The following is a 20,919-nucleotide window of genomic DNA, read 5'->3' as shown; positions in this document are numbered from 1 at the left end:
CCATACAGTAAAGCTGCATGCCGTCGGGAAAAATTACGGCTGTAGTTTCCCCTTGCTTTCAGCCGTTCGCAGTACCCGCACAGCAAGGCCGTTTTGGTTAATGTTACAAGGCCAGATCAGTCAATCATCCAGACTGTTGCCCCTGCAACTACTGAAAAGGCTGCTGCCCCTCTTCAGGAACCACATGTTTGTCTGGCCTCTCAACAGATACCCTTCCGTTGTGGTTGCACCTACGGTACGGCCAACTGTATCGCTGAGGCACGCAAGCCTCCCCACCAACGGCAAGGTCCATGGTTCATGGAGTGCTAAACGAGATCCATTAAACTTCAGTTTACATGATAAATCAATCCAATCTGAAGGTCGTAAATTCAATTAAATACGTAGGAATTACAATTATGATCAACTTAAATTTGGAAGAATACACAAAAAATGTTGTGGGGAAGGTAAACCAGAGACTTTGTTTTATAATCTGAACACTTAGAAAATGTAACAGACCTACTAAAGAGACTGCCTGGACTATGCTTGTCTGTCCTCTTTTTGGAGTACTACTGTATGATCTGGGATCTTTTCCAGATAGAACTAACAGATAATGTTGAGAAAGTTCAAAGAAGAAGGTATGGTTGTAGGGGGGTGAGGGATGGGTGTGGGGTAAGGTGCTTGTCCTGCCTATGGGAGAGTGTAGAAATGGGGTGCACAGGAGAGGACTGCTAGGTGAAGCATTTGGAGGCTGTACCATCTGGGAAGGAAGGAGGGAGGGGAGGGGAGGGGAGTGGTGGGTGAAAGAGCTTGACACTATAATAACAAAAATAATAAATAAGATCACTACTTGTTTCCCTAGCAATAACTTAAGGGGTGTTCTTACATTCCTATGTAGCCACACCCTTGTAAATCACAACATATTTGGAGTAAACAGCGTACTTTACACCAGTTACTGAGACAATGGTAAACATTTAATAACATGCTGTTGACATCCTTCAATCATAAACTCGTGATATCAGACAGTACATCACTGGTCAGAACCAACGAGCTGTATTGGACCATGCACTTCACCCAAATTTTGTCATCTTTTGTTAAGAGTGCCCCATCACATCTGCAACACTGTGACCTTGCTGTGCCCTTGAGTGATTTATGTAGTGTCTATCTACGTATTTGAAAAGAACAGTAAACTTCTACTTCGAGAACACTTTAGATTTAAACAGAAGTCTCTCACAAACTTAAACCACATGTAAATATGTTAGGATTATCTCTTAACTACTGTACCTTTTCCATGGCATTTAGTGAAAAACTAGGGTATTGTTTTATGAAGGAACAAAGTTTAACACTTCATGTTGTATCATTACCTTTAAATTTCTGTCTGATATCCAATGTTTGACACTAAAGCACCGTGCTGAATCAGGAACTAAGACTAATTCACCTTGAGAAATTTCCTTTTGAAAATGAGTAGTTTTCTTACTACTTCCGATCACTAGTCCTGAATAGACAGAATATTGAAAATAATTCTGTTCATTTCACTTTAAAGAATCAGTTAGTTTACTTTTGGATAAAGTGTGTCATTTCACAAGAACTTCAGCAAATCAGTTTTCTCAGTAAACACGTTACATAGCTTTTCAAATGAAAATGAAGGTAGTCATTCTTCCCTGTCTATTTTAGTCTAGGTAAACTAAACAAATGAATGTAATAATGTACTGCAACAGTGCAACCCATCAAAGTTGTGTGTGTCCACAGTCTTGCATAAATATACGACACTAAACATTATATTAAATGCACTTACTTCTATGCTTAATAATCATTGTTTTTAAGATAGGATTTAAGCAAAGTAAATGAAAGGTACTTAAAATAAAAACTTTACACTTTAAAATTAAACTGTTACTGTATTAACTCAAAAAAACACTTTCACCACAGTTATTTTCAACACTAGTTTGGTTTTCCTTTGAAAACTTAATCACAGAATACAACTTTGGTAGCTTTGCTTGCCTGAAGCAGTGCAGTTAAGAATTTGGTGCACAACTGTTTATGGTTTATTCATATCTCTCAATAATTCGATAGACCAAATGTACCATTATGTCTGCATTTTAGAAACCATTCTTGATGTGTTATGATGTAATTCTTGCACCATCTTATTTTTGTCTGGAAATATCTTTCATCCACTATTACAATTTACCAAAGACAACTTATTACTATGAAATAACTAATTAACCCCGTCAACCCTAAATTGCACCAATGTTACCACAAAATGTTCAACATTTAAACAAAATATTCAAAACTTGAAGAGTGCACCATTACATGGCTACACGTAACCACTGCTTGATGGTTACGTCTCATTTCAGTCTGCCTTCTGTTCTCCTTGTTCCAAGTAAATGTGTTCCAGCAATGAAACATGACAAGGCCACCTGTCGACCCCTATATTGACACTGTCATTTGTGTGTGGCTCTGTGCACTTCTCGTGCATAAAAGGCATTTCCAGACATGGAAATATGCCAGGGAAAAACTCGCCAGCTTACTGGCCTAATGGCTTTCCTATTTCACTACTGAATACCACTCTTTCCAACACATTATTCCATCAGGAGGTCCTCAGACTTTACAGAAATGTTTCATTTAGTTATTTAATGAAGTGACAGGAAATAAATGTTTGATTGCTAATCACAACATATTTTTACAACCTTTCTGCAACATCTTTATCCCCTTCTGCATATTCAAATAATCATTAATAAAATCACAAAGAAAATATTGACAGCACACTACATAAGTGTAACTGTAACATTGTTCCATTACAAACAGTTATTCATTCAAGTTGAGGAAAATAATCCAACAATCAGCTTTAAAAAAAAAACAGCTTCATATGTAGATTGGTTTCAGAAAATTTGTACGCTTTTGTATGATTCAACAATATGACTCCACACCACACACAAGAGTGTCATTGTCAGAAGCTCTCAGAACCTGCCTCATGTTGTGATTGGCACCCAACTAGGATGCGAAAGCCATGCAGTACATCGAAACTATATTTAGGTTTGTGATGTGTTGCATGGCATGTAGCAATGCTGCTTAGAGAAAAATATTTACGAGTAGTGTGCCGGACTGTTCACATTAAACCCATGATCTTAGAACTCAATTGTTTCATAATATCCATCAGTAAATTCAGTACTGAAATTATCAATATTTTTACCCTGTAGGTAATTTGATTCCAATATAAAACAATAATATTGTAATTATTCTGTCCTGGATTTTCCGTTGTTTGATTCATATATATTTCAGTCATAATTAATGTGTTTTTGTCTACCATTTACTAAATTATTACCAAATGTTGTCACAGTAACTGTCTTTTCTCCAAAAGTAAAAAGCACCAGAAGACAAGAAACATGTTAAATATGCTATATCGGCTGCTATACAAATATAATCAACATTTCATTGCAGCACTAAAGCACTCATTGCTGACATCAAAATGAAACATGGAGGGTGTTTTTAAAACATAGTTGCAGGTTAATGCTAAAAGGAGGTTAATTCAAAAGGTCTCAGATCATTTTGAACAGTCATCGAAAAGTAATGATTGACATAAGCCTTATTGTAGAATAATCTTTGTTTATGTTCTTTATGTTTTAAGGACGTATGACATTGACAATGTCCACAAAACATTTAAATGAAATACATAGCTCTTACGCATGTAAACGTTTATGGGAAAGAAAAACAAAAAAAGGAAACACAGCGAAATTTCCAACCATTTGAGGCAAAGTGTATGTAACATCTGTGACTATAAAAAAATATACAATTGAAAAACATTCTTCAAAGAATATAAATACTTCTGAAAAATCCGTCTCGTATGTTCTCTACTAATGATGCCTGGAATAAAGCATCGAAAGCCAGTGTGCTAAAGATATAGCTATTACTGAATATACTTTTGAGTAATGCTACTAAAACTGAACATGTGTTGAACACTGCAATATGTGCAAGTGTTTCTTCAGTTTTACTTAAGGTCACTTAACACACAGAGAATCAGGAAGACTGCTAATTTGAAATTTTTTGTAATTTGTTTTGGTTTCTTACATGTTTGGCTAATGATTTATCAACAGTACCAAGATTTACAACATACCTCTTATAATTTGCAGGTTTTGACCAACAAACGCCTCGGAACAGTGAGTTGTTTCCAGTAGATAACCGTGAACGTCCATTCAAGTGTGACTACTGCAACGCCAGTTTTCGGAAATCAAATCAGTTGAAGAGGCATAATCATAAGCATACTGGCGAGAAGGCCTTCAAATGTGACATCTGTGATAAGTAAGCATGAGTTAATCAGCTTATACCACAATCACATTAGTTTTGTGTGTTATGTTTAGACTTTTACTATTTTTTGTGTAGTTTTGTCCTATAAAGCAGTTTCAACAGTAGTGGATATCTGTGGCACATAGATAAATCTGATTCATGGGGAGAAAAGTATTCCGACAATTCTGCTTCCAGTTAGGTTAGACAGGGAAGGTATATAACAGACACAGTTGTTACTTGCATTGGAGATAAAATGAACTGGACAGTGAATACTAAATATCACTCTTGATGAATGTTATCCACTTGCAGAGCAACATCTTACTGACAGACATCTATACAACAAGGCAAGTATTAGGTTCTACAGGAAGTGGGTGCTTTGCGTTGAACACACCTCGTGGTAAAAAGTACCAGATTTAATCAAATATATGAATTGTTTTCTGGCAATAGATCCTAAATGCTGTTATTTTAGTATCAGTACCTCAAGATACTTCATGTGATACTACTCTGTGAACCAGAGACCCGTTGCACCATCTGGCCACTATTTTTGTATGTCCCCATTGTGGTAAGGTGGCAATGGTCGAACTTCTCAGTTCTTGTTCATTACAACACTAGTGCATATCATTTTTAGTCTTTTGAAAGAACTATCGTAGTAGAGGTTAAAAAAAAGTTTCAAAAACTCCCAGATGTTGAATAAAACTAATCAGAGTAATTTAAAAAGCATTTGTTTTAGAAAGAGTGAGAGAGTATTATGTTCAGATGGAAGTGATTTTAGATCAGGGTTCTAGCAAAATATTATCTTTTACGAAGCTCATATTTCAAACAAGTAGTTATTCAAATCTTTGCCACAAATGAAATGACATACTTGAATGATAGATTTTTTGTGAAATTACACACTCAAATATGAGCACCAAGCTCAACAGCAATCTTTTTGTGCTTTCATTCGGGAACAATAAAATTCACTATCACTCTGTGTCGAAAACAATCAGGTCCAAATTAAGTTCCCATATAGAACGTTTTGTCTGTATGCCTAAAACTATTTACAGAAGTAGCAACTACAATCATTAAGATGAAACTGAGTAAGAGAGAAATTTTTAACAGTGAGCTCATAAGATTTTGTCTTCAAGTGAATTTACAAATATGCTGGGAAAACTAAGTTATAATGGTTCTGAAAAAAACATTTAAATTCTGTCACTCTATACATATTAAAATCCAGTTGGATGTGTATAATGAGCCAAAAGAGATTAGCAGCTATGAAACTGCACAACCTTCCAGTTGCCTGGACAAGTGTAGAATATGGTTTTCCAATGTAAAGTGTGGTTCATTTCTCTGCAATTTGTAAGGAAAGGAGAACGCAGTGATGTTGGCGGTCTGTAGACGTGAAACTACAGATGACAGAATGTTCTAATCTTTACCTTAATGCAATGAGAATTTAATTTGAGAAAATTATTATTTAGTTATGATTTGAAATTGTTTCAGTTTACCAAAAAGATATTATCATTACTGAAAATGATATTGAATGTAAGGGAATGTGTCTACTACAGGAGAGTTTGCTAATGTAAGAGAGCTAGATCCTGAGTGAAGTAAGTGCTGAGCTTCGCTGGGAGGTATCAGAACTTAGCGCTCACAGTAACTGAGGGATAGAGCAGTGACAAGAAGACCATTGTGGAGTTGGATGTTGTCAAGAATACATAATTTTAAAAATGTTGAATTTCAATTTTTTTTTGAGTCTATGTGCCTGTAGTGCTTTAATATCTGAAGACGAGTAGCTTTTGCGACAATGTTCATTTGATTGTATTCCTCACAAAGTACTGTTTCATTCACCATGATGAATTGTCCTTCATACCAAACAGTGTAAGTATGAGGCTAGGTTTATAGCATAAGAGGACTTATTCCTAATATGCTAGACTATGGTTATCCCTATACACAACAGTATCCCGTATTAGAAGATGCTATCTCATATTAGGCATATTAGGGTGACTTCATCTTGCCACCATAGCAGCTGGGTTCAGACTCGGATTGTTACTAAGTGGTTTGGCAATTATGTGTAGTTTTTGGATTCATCTGGTAATGATCCTGTTGTGCTAATACTTGATGGGCATCATATCACATGTGTGTGATAGACAAAGTAAGGAAAAAACCTTACCAGCATCATCTTTTTATCACCCCATTCCTCATATAAAATACAGCCTCTTGTGTGGATTTCATTATCCCCAAGGAATAAAAATAACCAAGATCAAGTGGCAACCTCATTTTTGATTGAGGTTATTTGGAGTGGTCTGCTTCAGAGCAATAACAATGGAAAATGTTAAAAAAGGCTTCTGAGGAACAGAATTCTTTCCATATGACAGGCATATACTAAGTCCCAATGACTTTGCAGTACACAAGGAGTTTGACATACAAGATGCAAATAACAGAATAAATGCAAGTCCAAATATCATCCAGCTAGCTACCAAATCGGCAAGCCACATCTGAATCTGTTTAGCTAACATTATTTTCGTACAGGGAATGTCTGAAACAATTCAGATAGATTAAAGCTGCAGTGGAATCAAAGCAGGCAGAAGAGAAAGTTTTGCTCTTGAAAAAGAGAGAAACACAGGATACATTAAGTTACTTCATTCACAGTCTGATACAAATGTAAACGAGGACCATGCTTCAGATGTGCGACATGAAGAAGACACTGAATGCATATTTTGCAGTGGTCGTTTCTCTGAAGCCTTAACATGGACAAATGGACACAGTGCATGGAGTGTTATCCTTAGACTTTTGAAGTATGTTAACTTGAAAAGGAGCTTCTGTATGCCCGGGCAGCACTTCCTTTGTGCAATAAACCCAAATAATGTTGGAGAGGCAGTAAGATAGAGAATATTATTATTTTACGGGTTAGCTGTTCTAAAATTGATCAATATTAAGTGTTATCTTTGTCTCATATGAGGGCTGGAATTTAAATAGTGGCAACTATTTATTCACAACTGATACAAAAGAGTTACATGTTTGCACCTGTTACTGTCCTTCAAAGTAGTCACTAGCGTTGTGTAGAACCCATTGCCAGCAATGTGGAAGGCGTAGTATACCATTAGCAGAGCCTGTTCTGTTGATGGTGCGAATGGAGCGGTCTAAAGTTATGGTGATTCTCGTGTACAACTGTGATGGTGTTATCCTAATGCATTATGTTCCTCCACAGCAGACCGTCAGTGCACAGTATTACTGTTAGTTTTTGGAGCATCACCTACGACCAGCTTTGCGAAAGAAACAGAGGCACTTTCTGCACAACCCACCCATCATTTCGCACAACAATGTGCGGGCGCATACAGCGCAAGCTGTGACTGCCCTGTTCGGTCGATGGGACAGAGAAGTGCTATACCATCCACCATACACCCTGGACTTAGGTTCTTGTGACTTTGATTTGATTCCAAAGGTGAAGAAACCACTTCGTGGCATTCGCTTCGGAACTGTTCCAGAGATTCAACAGGCAGTAGACCACTCCATTCGCACCATCAACAGAACAGGCTCTGCTAACGGTGTTCTATGCCTTCCACATCACCGGCTATGGGTTCTACACAATGCTGGTGACTACTTTGAAGGACAGTAACAGATTTTCTTCAAATTTACATGTATTAAGTGTTTGGTGACATAAATTTAAGAAAATTTGCATGTATTAAATGTTAAGAGGCATGAATTTAAAAAATAAAATATAAATCACTATGCTTTCCTGTAGATTTCAAATTAACAAACTTACAGTTGTACCATATGTTCTAATGTAAAGTAGAGTGATGTGAAACGAGGAAAGTTTCACACTGGGATGAGGCTAGTGTGAGGTCCATCCACGACTGGCATCAATTACCCGCCTCATCCCATGAGGCATGGAGGCACTAAGCCTCTGGAAATATGTCTCATTGTCTGCAAGACTCTACCATTTATCCAACAATAGGTCATGGGGCTGGTGTCGGCCAGTTGTAAGTTAATGTGACGCTTCATTTTGGTCCACAAATTTTCAATGGAATTGAAGTCCAACACTCAAACAGGCCAGTCGATGTGGTTGACATCAGCCTGTTGTGAAAACTATTGCTGCATGATTTCACTCGTGTGAACCAGTGTGTAGTTCTGCTGGAACTAGAGCACTTCACTGAGGTAGCGTACTGGAATACTGGAACCTTCATACTGGATGTGTGCCAGGATACTGTCCCTCATGGCATGCATAGGCAGACACACTCATCTGTGGTGCAGTGTGTTCTCATATATGGAATACTTCGGCAATTTTTGTGTCATGCTTGCAACACATAAACAATGCAATATATATATATATATATATATATATATATATATATATATATATATAATTTTTTTTTTTTTTTCAAAGTTGGCACAAACCGTAATTACTTTCATGGAAGTCCAGATCATCAATGTTTAAATATTGTTTTGATGTTTCTCCTTTACTAGTGGCTGGCGTTGTTGAAGTTCACCCTCCATTGCAGTCTGCCACCAGCAAGGAGGGTAAAAATTTAAGAATACCAGCCACTTGTGCTGACAAAATTCCTGAAAAATCATTAAATAAATACCAGCCAAAGATCCTAAGTCAGAAGCCAATAGACAGTACGAGGTCTGTCTAAAAAGTATCCGACCTTTGATTTTTCCTGCGCAAAATAGACAGTAGTGCAGCGCCACTGTACACAGTAGCGGAAGAGACCTTTATGCGCATGCGTGAATTTTGTCCCCCACCTTCCAGCGCATCAGTCGCTGCCTCTCATTCGCTGAGTGAAGTGTTACATGTGTTTGCCAGATTACCGATTCCCTCAAGATGACTGATTGTGTTGAACAAAGGTACTGCATCAAATTTTGTTAAAAGCTTTGTAATTCTCAAAGCAAAATAATTCATAAGATTCAGCAGGTGTTTGGAGAAGATGCGATGGGTGTTAAACAAATTAAGGAGTGGTTCAACCGATTCAAAAATGGCCACGCTTCATTGAAGAGTGACCAGCGTTCTGGCAGGCCCCAAACTGCTCGGGTTGCAGCGGGGTGCAGCTTTTGTTGAGAGGGTGCAAAATTTGGTGATGGCAGATTGTCATTTGACCATGCGGGAGATTGCTCAAGAGGTTGGAGTGAGTAAAGATTCTGCACATGCAAATTTCTATGATGATTTGAACATGCACCGAGTGGCTGCGAAATTGTACCCAAATTGTTGTCACTGGAACAAAAAGACCTCAGTTTTGACGTTGCACATGACCGGATCCTGGATTTCTGAACACCATGATAACTGGGGATGAGTCAGGGAGTACGGGTACGACCCAGAAACAAAAAGACAATCATTGCAATGGAAGCATCCCGAGTCTCCAAGGCGGAAGAAAGTATGGCAGGTGTGAAGCAAAATCAAGGTGATGCTGACTGTCTTCTTTGATGTCCGTGGAATTTTGCATCACAAATATGCACCGGAAGGACAAGCAGTGACAAAGAAGTACTATCAAGCTGTTCTCCGTGACACAGTTTGGCGCAAAAGACAAGACGTGGATGGTGAAAAACTGGCAACTGCATCATGACAATGTACTCCACACATTCATCCCACTTGATCCAAAATTTTGTAGCCAAACTTGGAATTACAGCCATTCCCCAACCTCCCTACTCTCCAGACATGGCTCCTTGCGACTTCTGGTTGTTTCCAAAATTGAAAACACCACTGAAAGGATCCTGTTTTGAGAGTGGAGAAGAGATAATGCGGAACATGATGGCGGAGCTGAATGCCATTCCAAAAGAAGACTTCCAGAGCTGTTTCCAGCTGTGGAAGGATCTTTGGGCTAAGTGTGTGCAAGTGCAAGGGTCTTACTTTGAAGGAAATTAAGGTCCCAACCCCGTCAGGTATTCAAAATATTTTTTCTAGCCAAATGTTAGATACTTTTTAGACAGGCCTCATATGTCTGGTATTGGCATTCACATTTGTTGCAGCAGTCATTACACCTATATCTACATTTGTAATCTGCAAGCCACCTTATGCTGTGTGGTGAAAGGTACTTTGTGTGACACTGTCACTACCCCACTTTCCTGTTCCAGTCACACATGGTTCATGGGAAGAATGATTACTGGTAAACCTCCATGTAGTCTCAATCTCTCTAATTTTATCATCATGGCCCTTTTGCGATATATACATAACAGGACTCAGTATGTCGGCTGACCTTTTAAGCAATGCACGTTCTTGTAACTTTAACAGTAGACCGCACTGCAATGCAGGCGCCTCTCTAGCAGCGTCTTGTTACTGGAGTTGGTTGAGCATCACCATGACGCTTTCTTGCTTACTAAATGAGTCTGTAATGAAACATAATTGCTCTTGTGAGACCTTAGTTTCTACCGGTGTATACAGTGTTCAAATAACTAATGGGAATGCAGCCGGTGACATTCTCGACAACTGTCGATATTTCAGCAGAGCACACCCTACCATTTTCAAGGCAAAACTACAGCAAGTAAGGGCTGTGCAAGCGAAGTTAATACCTTGATTTTCACAGAAACTATGTAAAGATGAGACACACACACACACACACACACTGTAAACACTAGTGCCATCACAAACCAAAGATGACCGATGTCAGAAGTTATCGAAAGTGAAGTTAATAATTGGAGAATGAGGTAGCATAAAATCTGTCCCCCCCCCCCCCCCCCCTCGGGTTTTTCTTTTTTCAAGTGAGAGAGCAGGATTACATGCAGAATTTAAGTAAAAACCACCATTTTTATTTATGGTTTGGTGCTGAATTAATGAACCTATTTCAATATGGATTGACTTCCACTTACCTTTTATTCAATGACCTCTAATACAAGCAGACGGATGGGATTGCGATGGGAAGCCTTTTTCCAATTTGTTCATGGGAAATTTCAAGGAACCTTCCTGGAGTTGGCGTCTTTGAAACCTGCATGTTTTCTCACATAAGTAGATGATACTTCTGTTGTTTGATCTCATGGCAGTCAGTATTTGAACACCTTTTCAGAACACCTGAATTCAATCCACCCAGAAATTTGTTTCGCAATGGAGATGGAAAAGGTGGCTGACTTCCCTTCCTTTATGTGTTGTCAGGAGGAAGGTCGATGGTATGTTGGGACATGCTGTTTATAGGAAGCCTATTCACACTGACTTGTATCTGCAGGCTGACAGCTGTCACCACCCATCTCAACGTGAAGGGGTACTTCGTACTTTCATTCAAAGGACTTCTGTCATCTCAGACACTGAGAGTTTTTTTGACAGAGTTTGCCCACCTCGAAGTCACTTTGTCAGAGTGGTTATAGTGAAAGGGAGATTAGACGTGCGTTGCGCTGTTGACCAACTGCGCACTGGCAGAGGAGCATTTAGAATGGTATTGATGTGAAGTGTGTTTATCGAGCACCATCTAGGGTTGGGGACGTTTAAGGTTCCGTAAAGGATGATATTGGTTTGCATAAGGCAAGTATCTACCATATTCTGTGCAATTGTGTTATGTCATATGTTGGTCGGACTGTCAGGACTGTTGAGGACCAATGTAATGTGAGCATAAGTGACACACATGCTTACAAGTGCCGAGTAAATCCATCATTGCAGAACATAGTCTTGGCACTGGTCATACTATGGAATATAACAACACGGAGAGTCTAGCGTGCACTTCCAGCTATTGGGATAGTGCTATTAAAGAAACTATTGAAATTAAATTAGCAAGTAACCTTATAAACAAAGATGGTAGTTTTTGTTTAAATTCTGCATGGAATCCTGCTCTCTCATTTATCAAAAAACAGATGGACAGGGTTTATGCTACCTCATCCATTATTAATTTCACTATCGATAACTTCTAACATCAGCCATTTTTGTTTTATGTGTACTGTGTGTGTGTGTGTGTGTGTGTGTGTGTGTGTGTTTACAGAGTTTCCATGAAAACTGAGATATTAAATTCACTTCCACATTGCTTACTTGCTGTAGTTTTGCCTTGAAAATGGCAGGCTGTGCTCCTGTTGAAATATTGGTGCTTGTCAATGTCACACAGCTATATTCCCATAAGTTATTTGAACATACTGCTCTTCTTGAGATTTTCTCTATCAGTTCTATCTGGTGTTTATCCCACTACGATGAACAATATTCAAGTATTGGTCGAACAAGTGTTTGTAATCCACTTCCTTTGCTGGTGGCCTACCTTTCCTGAGGATTCTTCCAATGTGTTTCTATCTGTCATCTGCCTTCATTTTGCTCTGTACACTTTCTACCAGATATTTTATAGAAATAACTGCTTCCAGTGATTGTCCTGCAATCCTGTTGCCGCACAATAAGGGGTACTTCTGAATATGTATTTGAATATGTTGGATTTGTTTATGTTGAGGGTCAACTGCCCTTTCCTGAACCAAGTGTCAATCCTCTTCATGCATTTTGCTACAGTTTTTTAGCAGTTCAACTTCTGTGTACACAACAGCAGCATCTACAGAAAGTCTCGCAGAACTTTTGACAATATCTACGTGGTCATTTGCATATACGGTGACAAGTATGTCCTGGAACACTACCTTGGGGTTTGCCCAAAGATACTTTCACATCAAAAACTTCTCTATGTTCTGAATGACAAGCTGTGTTCTGTTTGCTAGAAACTCTTCAATCCAATCACACAGTTGGTCTGATGGTCTGTATGCTTGATTTTGTTCATTAGATGGCAGTGTGGTACTGTATCAGAACTCCTTCTGGAAGTTAAGGAACATGGCGTATCTGGGTGCCTGTGTCTGTTGTTTTCTGGATCTTGCAGATGAATAGAATGAGCTGGGTTTCACATATTCATTGTCTTCAAAACCCACGTTGATTCGTACAGAGGAGACTTGCAGTCTCCAGAAATGTCATAATATGCAAGCATAAAACATCTTCCAAAATTCTACAATAGACCAACATCAGAGATAAAGGCCTACAGTTTTGTATGTCTGTTTGTCAACACTTCTTTAAAATGGGAACTGTGCTTTTTACCAATTACTAGGCACACATCATGCCTCTAGAAGCTTACGGTACTCTGCTGCTAGAAGAGAAGCAGGTTCTTTCTCATTCTCTGTGTAGAAGTGGCCAGTGGCCTTTCCTCTGTTAAGCGATTTCAGTGGCTGTTTTTGTCCTGTTGTCACTTTATTTTGATATTTGTCATTTTGTAGTCTGTCCTAGGTGGAGGAACAGTGCAATCCTCCTCTGTGAAACAGTTTCGGGAAAAAATTAGAATTTCAGTATTTTCTGTGTCATCCTCTGTTTAAACACCATTATGGTCATAATGTGTCTGTGTAGGTGGCTTCGATCCATTTACTGATTTAACATAAGATGAAAACTTCTTAGGATTTTCTGTCAAGTCAGTAGATGGAATTACCCTTATTTTGGCTTTGTATATTTTTTGTTTTCCTGTGAGACTTAGCTACATTTAAATTTGCTGTGAAGCTCTTTCTGATTCCGTAGCATCTTTCTAATATGGTTGTCAAACCTCAGTGGGTCTTTTCCATTTTTTACAATTTTGCTTGGCACATACTTTCCTAAAGTGTATTGTACAATGCTCTTGAACGTTGTCTGTTGTCAATGCTAGGGTGAAATGTTCAGGTTGACATGTCACATAATTTGAAATTGTCTTATATTGCTCTTGCTAAACAGATAGATCTTCCTACCTTTCTTTGCACTCCTGTTTATAGCCATGTTCAGTGATGCTGTAACCATCATATGACTGATTCCCTGTTCTACACTAACACTGTCGAAAACTTGGTGCTTGGCACAAACTGTTCAAAGATGTTGTCCTCCGAGTTGGTTCTCGAATTAATTGTTCAAAGTAATTTTCAGATAAAGACCAAACAATTTCACTCAGTTCCCTGCCACTACTAGCAGTTCTCATCACTTGCATCTCCCAGTCTGTTGCTGGTGAGCTATAGTCTCCACCTAAAACTACGCCGTGACCAGGAAAGTTATGCAAAATATTCTCCAGGTTTCCTTTCAAATGCTCTACCGCTATTGTTCATAAGGCAGGAGGTCTATAAAAGCATCCAATAATTGTATTTGAACCATCTTTAAAACTTTTCTTCACCCAAATATTTTGCACTTGGAATATGTACTAATCTCGCTAGATATTATCATATTTTTTATGACTGCAAACACACCTCCACCACTAACATTCAACTAATCTTTGCAATATATATTTCAATCAGAACTTAGAATTTCATTACTGTTGACATTTGGTTTCAGCCAGGTTTATGCCCGTAGTACTAAGTGAGCTTTGTTACTGTTGCAAAACTAGTTCAGACACCTTCCCGTGGATGCTCCTGCAGTTAACACATTCACTGCCTTGCCTAAAATGAGTAAACTAGTTCGAGAAGTGAAGTTAAGCGGTTCATACAGGTCGATTTGTCATCTCATTTGTAGTCCATCCATATCATCGAAACTGAAAAAAATTCTCAACGGTAGAATGGAGCCCGCGAGTTATGTCGTAGTTGGCATACAGAGCAGAAACATCAGCTCGGACACCAACTAAGAGAGAACTTGTTGACAAGACTGTCACCAGCTTGCATATTTTGAAGCACGTTAGATAATTCATTCCATGTCTTTGTTGTAAATGGGTCAGTAGTTGTTCAATCTTCATTGTAGATGGTTTACTGATATTTATCATTATCTGTGTTCAGTTTTCCTCATGAAATGGCTAATAATAAGAGCAAACTGTGCGAAGTAGCACTAGAACAGCCACTAGCATGAATGAATCGGAATGGGATGAGTTTATGGATGAATTCTCGGATAGTGGAAGTTTCTACACACCATCTTCATGTGATCATCCAAGTGAGGATTTACATGTAAACAACAGTGAAAGCAATGAAGATGATGAGCTGGTTGGTCCACTATGAATAACAGTGACAACTGGAATGATATTCCTCAAGATCCACCAGTATTTATGTTCAATGAGGATTGAAATTAGACTGACCAAATGTTGGTATCAATGCACTTGCTGATTAGTTTTCTTCTCCTCCTGCTCCTCCTCCTCCTCCTTTTGAAGAGTTCCTAGTGTCATTACATGAACAAACAAATCTGTATGCGAGCCAGGTAGCAGAAAAATGTGGGAGGAGAAGATCAACCAGGCTCTTGAGATGGAGGGATACAAATATTATGGAAATGAAAGTATTTCTGGGGCTGTTGCTGCACATGGGACCTTGTATTCCATTGATGGACATTGCTGGAGTAGAAGTCCTTTTTACAATGTCATGTTCTGGGAATCTGTTAAAAGTAGAAACAGATTTCAGCTGTTATTAAGATATGTACACGTCTCGGACAACTCATTTAATCCAATGACTGGCACTACACAATTAGGTCAGTTTTGTACCATTTCAATACCCATGAGCAATAATTATGTTCCAGACAAGAATCTCTGCATTGTCGAATCAGTGGTTTTGTGGCAGAGATGTCTATTTTTCAGGCAGCATATCAACAAGAAACACAAGCTACATTTCTCCACTTGATAGTGGAGGACAAGAAATCCGCAATCAAGACCATCATAAAATTGTTCGAGCCTCTGCTTCAAGACTTCTACTTGACTCGAAACCTGAAGACTGCATTCAGTTCTGAGAACGATGCTACTAAAGATAGCTCTACTTCTTCCTCCCAAGCGAGGCTATCTGTCTACAACAAATCATCCAGCTCCCTGTAGGAACTGAGGATGACCTCTAAACCAAGACGAGAGGCATCATTTATGCCAAAATGAGCCACGATTTGTAGCTGGGTGCACCCATTAGGCTAATTTGCTGCCATCAGAACTTCTCCACATCTCGAATAAAACCCCCTGGCAAGCGGACAGAGTGAACACTGGCCTCCTTCCCCTACCTGTCTCCTAGTTCCCTGGTGGGTCTCCATCAACTGCTTAACATTGGGTCTCCCAATGACAAGCAATTCCTCACACTGTGCTTGTCAGGAGTCCTCAAGAAGATTGGCCACAGTCCAAACAGACGTGCCATCTTGTACCAGCTTAGATACTCTTTCAGCAGTGTGCAAAACCACAGACCTGGTTTGAAGAATAAGGGGACAGCAATGTGGCCGGTACCCACTTTCACATCTCACCTTCCGCCCAGGGATTCGCAACCCCACCGAGATTTACGACCCCACCATCGTTCGCCAATCACCATCAGGCAAGTGCTGACCAGCAGAGATGTGCAAATTGGAAGGCAGAGAAACAATTGTGCTTGTGAAAAATAATAATTCATGAAAGTGGAAAATCCCCTAAATTGCTGTGGGGTCTTCCTTGTCTTTCTGGTGTAAGTCTTCTAAAACTGTTGCTTTGAAAAGCACACGAGACATGATAATCATTCTGAAGCAGAATTACTTGGTACTTTCAAATTCATAAAATAGTTTAGGTAGCAGATTTGTTCATTTTGTGATACTGGTGCTGTGATCTACAAACTGAACTCTCACATATCCTGTTTTTGTGTACAGATCATTATCGGAGCAATGAAAATGCCCAAAATGAGAAGCAATAATATTGTAAACTAATGAAGCTGTTGTTTATCATTGCAACATAAGTTACTAACAAGGGAACCTCCCATCGCACCCCCCTCAGATTTAGTTATAAGGTGGCACAGGGATAGGCCATGAAGAACTGAACACAGATCAATCGAGAAAACAGGAAGAAGTTGTGTGGAACTATGAAAAATTACGCAAAATATACAAACTGAGTAGTCCATGCGCAACGTAGGCAACATCAAGGAGAGTGCCAGCGTACGAGCGCCGTGGTCCAGTGGTTAGCGTGAGCAGCTGCGGAACGAGAGGTCCTCAGTTCAAATCTTCTCTCAAGAGAAAAGTTTAATTTTTTATTTTCAGACAATTATCAAAGTTCAGGCTCTCACACATAATCAACTTCGCTCTCCAAAATTCCAGGGCATGTTGAGAATTCCAGAATGAGATTTTCACTCTGCAGCGGAGTGTGCGCTGATATGAAACTTCCTGGCAGATTAAAACTGTGTGCCCGACAGAGACTCGAACTCGGGACCTTTGCCTTTCGCGGGCAAGTGCTCTACCAACTGAGCTACCGAAGCACGACTCACGCCCGGTACTCACAGCTTTACTTCCGCCAGTACCTCGTCTCCTACCTTCCAAACTTTACAGAAGCTCTCCTGCGAACCTTGCAGAACTAGCACTCCTGAAAGAAAGGATATTGCGGGGACATGGCTTAAACACAGCCTAGGGGATGTTTCGAGAATGAGATTTTCACTCTGCAGCGGAGTGTGCGCTGATATGAAACTTCGTGGCAGATTAAAACTGTGTGCCCAACCGAGACTCGAACTCGGGACCTTTGCCTTTTGCGGGCAAGTGCTCTCCGCAATATCCTTTCTTTCAGGAGTCCTAGTTCTGCAAGGTTCGCAGGAGAGCTTCTGTAAAGTTTGGAAGGTAGGAGACAAGGTACTGGCGGAAGTAAAGCTGTGAGTACCGGGCATGAGTCGTGCTTCGGTAGCTCAGTTGGTAGAGCACTTGCCCGCGAAAGGCAAAGGTCCCGAGTTCGAGTCTCGGTCGGGCACACAGTTTTAATCTGCCAGGAAGTTTCATGTTCAGATTTGCTTGGACATATGCGCAATTTTACGGTCTACACACGGAAACATTTGAAAACGTAAAAAACATGTTTTGAAAGAGCACAGGGAAACTGTGCGACTGTGAAACTGTTGCATTCATTTGTTGCAGTTTATGTGACAAACTCTTGTGTTTTCATCACTTTTTTGGGAGTGATTATCACATCCACAAGAAAACCTAAATCGGGCAAGGTAGAAGAATCTTTTTACCCATTCGCCTAGTGTGCAAGTTAGGTGGGTCGACAACATATTCCTGTCATGTGACCGCACATGCCGTCACCAGTGTCGTATAGAATATGTCAGACGTGTTTTCCTGTGGAGGAATCGGTTGACCTATGAACTTGCGATCAAATGTTTTCGGTTCCCATTGGAGAGGCACGTCCTTTCGTCTACTAATCGCACGGTTTTGCGGTGCGGTCGCAAAACACAGACACTAAACTTATTACAGTGAACAGAGATGTCAATGAATGAACGGTCAGATCGTAACTTTGCAAAAATAAAGAAAGTAAAATTTTCGCTTGAGGGAGGACTCGAACTAAAGACCTCTCGTTCTGCAGCTGCTCACTCTAACCACGGGACCACGGCGCTCCTCAGCTTACATTGTCCCTAATGTTGCATATCTTGCACATGGACTACTCAGTTTGTATATTTTGCTTATTTTTTCATAGTTCCACACAACTTCTTCCTGTTTTCTCGATTGATCTGTGTTCAATTTTTCAAGGCCTATCCACTGTGTCAATTTATAACTAAATCTGAGGGGGGTGCGATGGGGAGGTTCCCTTGTAAGCAGTACACAAAAGTGCATTATATATTAATACATTCAATAACCCAGGCATATAATGGAAGGAGTAAAGGTAATCACCCATTGTAGATGTGAGATTTTGAGTTGGCGACAATAAGATAAAGAAGATTGAAAACATATATTCCAGTAATGGGGTACTTTTTTCTTGCAAAAAAATGAGGTAGATTATTTTATTTTTTTCATTTTGTGTATATAGTTGAGAATATGTTGAATCCAAGTTTTTGACCTCCAAAACACTCGGGACAATTTAATGGCCAAAAAACCAAGAAATTTTGGCATTTTTTCAGGTTTTTGCCTATTACTCAGAAATTGTACATCCTACTGAAAATTTTACCCTTACCAAAATGAAATAACATTAAATTCTGCATCAAATGGCCTATTTAAATGTCCAGATCAGTGCAGCCATTTGGCCATAAGCAGTTGTCAAATCCCCCTGCGAGTTTGGGGGTTAGAATAGGCCTGAGGTATCCCTGCCTTTCGTAAAAGACGACTAAAAGAAGTCTCATGCTTTTCAGCCCTATATGTTCAGGTCCCATTTTATGGTTTGACCTGCCACTTTACAAATTCTGCAGAAGTGCGGGTCATATGGGGATGGACGCCTTATGTGGTGCATGAGTTTTCCATAGTGCCCTTAGATTCGATCTCATGCACCTCTTGTCATGGCTTTGCATCTCCACCTGCAATTCAACTATTTGGGTGAGGTCACTTTTTCAGGGTATGTCATCTTCTTCCATTGTCTCCCGTCCTCTTTCGCCCCCGTGACAGTTTTAGCTTTCTCTGCTCCCAATATCCAGCACAGTAGCCAGTCTGTTGTGGTGGGGCCGTCATGTACCCATTTGGTGGTAGCCCTCAGACAACACTAGGATCGCACTGCTGATGCCTGAGATGTAAACTCCCCATGTATGCCGAGGAGTAGATGCCTATCTTCCTGGGGTCTCAGGGCTCCCTGCAACGGCCATCATGCCAGGTGTGTGGGTGGGTGGTGCCTGTGGGGAGAGCCCCTGATCGGGGTGGACGGCATCAGGGCGGATGACCTGCAATGGAGCAGACTAAGTCATCTCTTGCTGGTGACCGTATGGCACCAGCAGTCTTTAAGAAGGACAAGATGGAGTACAATGCTGACAGTTATGACCCTAAATAGTTTCCCTCCCTCGGTACACCATGGGAGGAACGTAGGGCTACAGAAAGAAGAGAGCCATATTTGCCTCAGTATTTAGTTTGTAGAAGAATGGACGGGGATTTCGTTCTACCTATGAAGCTTCAATTTTTTGTTGAACATTTTTTGAGGATAAGTTTGGGGAAGTGACAGTGCTGTTAAAAGATGAGAAGCGGTGCAGTCTTGGTTCAGACAGCATCCCCAGCCCAATCCCGGGTGTTGCTTGCTTGTGACCTGCTGGGGGATATTCCTGTTTCCGTCACTCCCCATAAAAGCCTCAACATGGTCCAGGGGATTATTTTCCAACGCGACTTCCTCTGACGACGAGCTCTGCGCCAGTCTAGAATGGCGCGGTGTTCATTTCATCTGACCCATTTACAGGGAACCCAAAGATAACAGGTTTGCTACCAGTGCCTTCATCTTGGCCTTTAAGGGTATTCATTGCCTGAAAAGGTCAAAATGGTGTACCGCTATGACGTTAAACCATACGTCCCTCCCCATATGTGGTGCTTTAAGTGCTGGAAATTCGGGCACATGTCTTCCAACGCCACATGTCGAGACTGCGGTCGTCCACTGCATCCAGATACTCCCTGTGCGCCTCCTCCCACTTGTATCAACTGTGGAGAGCAGCACTTCCCTGTTCACCAGACTGCACAGTACTCGAAAAGGAGCAGAAAATCATGGAGTACAAGACCCTGAACCGGTTGAATTACCAAAAGGCTAAACATAAATTTGAACGATTACACCTCTGTGCCACAAACAGTGGACCCTCCGGGCCTCCAGAATACATCTGCCCTCTTGGACCTATTTCGGGAGCAAGGCCCCCCCTCAAACGCAGGGGACATCGGTCCCCTCTCCCCAGCCAGAGAAGCAACAGCCTCCTCCGGCTCCTCTCTTGCAGAAGGGGTCCCTTGGGACCCTCTCTCCCAAGATCTCCACTAATGCCCTAATGCCACAGTGGTCAATCGCCAGTGACTAAAGGAGCCAAAAGCTGCTGGACAAAGAGCTTGACAGTCTTTCTCTGTGCCTGAAGCTACTTCATAGAAGTCCTCCCAGAAAACAAAAGAAGTCTCCTAAGAAAAAGGACCTTCCGGTGGCCCCAACGCCACCACTCCCTACCAGTTCTGCACCTGCAGATGAGGTGGAGATCTCTGCATCCCCTGATGACTTGGATCTC

At 40.4% G+C, this 20,919-nt stretch overlaps 1 protein-coding gene across 2 annotated transcripts in view; it reads left to right on the top strand.

The window, feature by feature from the left end:
- The window catches only part of LOC126198256 (zinc finger protein 236-like), a 230,228-nt gene that overhangs the window by 110,117 nt on the left and 99,192 nt on the right, over positions 1 to 20,919 (top strand). For both annotated transcript variants that reach the window (XM_049934706.1, XM_049934707.1), the window contains exon 16: positions 4,101 to 4,269. In XM_049934706.1, coding sequence (XP_049790663.1) covers positions 4,101 to 4,269 — 169 coding nt within the window. The remainder of the gene's footprint in view (positions 1 to 4,100; positions 4,270 to 20,919) is intronic.

This window comes from Schistocerca nitens, chromosome 1, assembly GCF_023898315.1.
Source record: "Schistocerca nitens isolate TAMUIC-IGC-003100 chromosome 1, iqSchNite1.1, whole genome shotgun sequence".
NCBI lineage: Eukaryota > Metazoa > Arthropoda > Insecta > Orthoptera > Acrididae > Schistocerca > Schistocerca nitens.
This window is presented reverse-complemented; position numbering and strand designations above follow the sequence as displayed.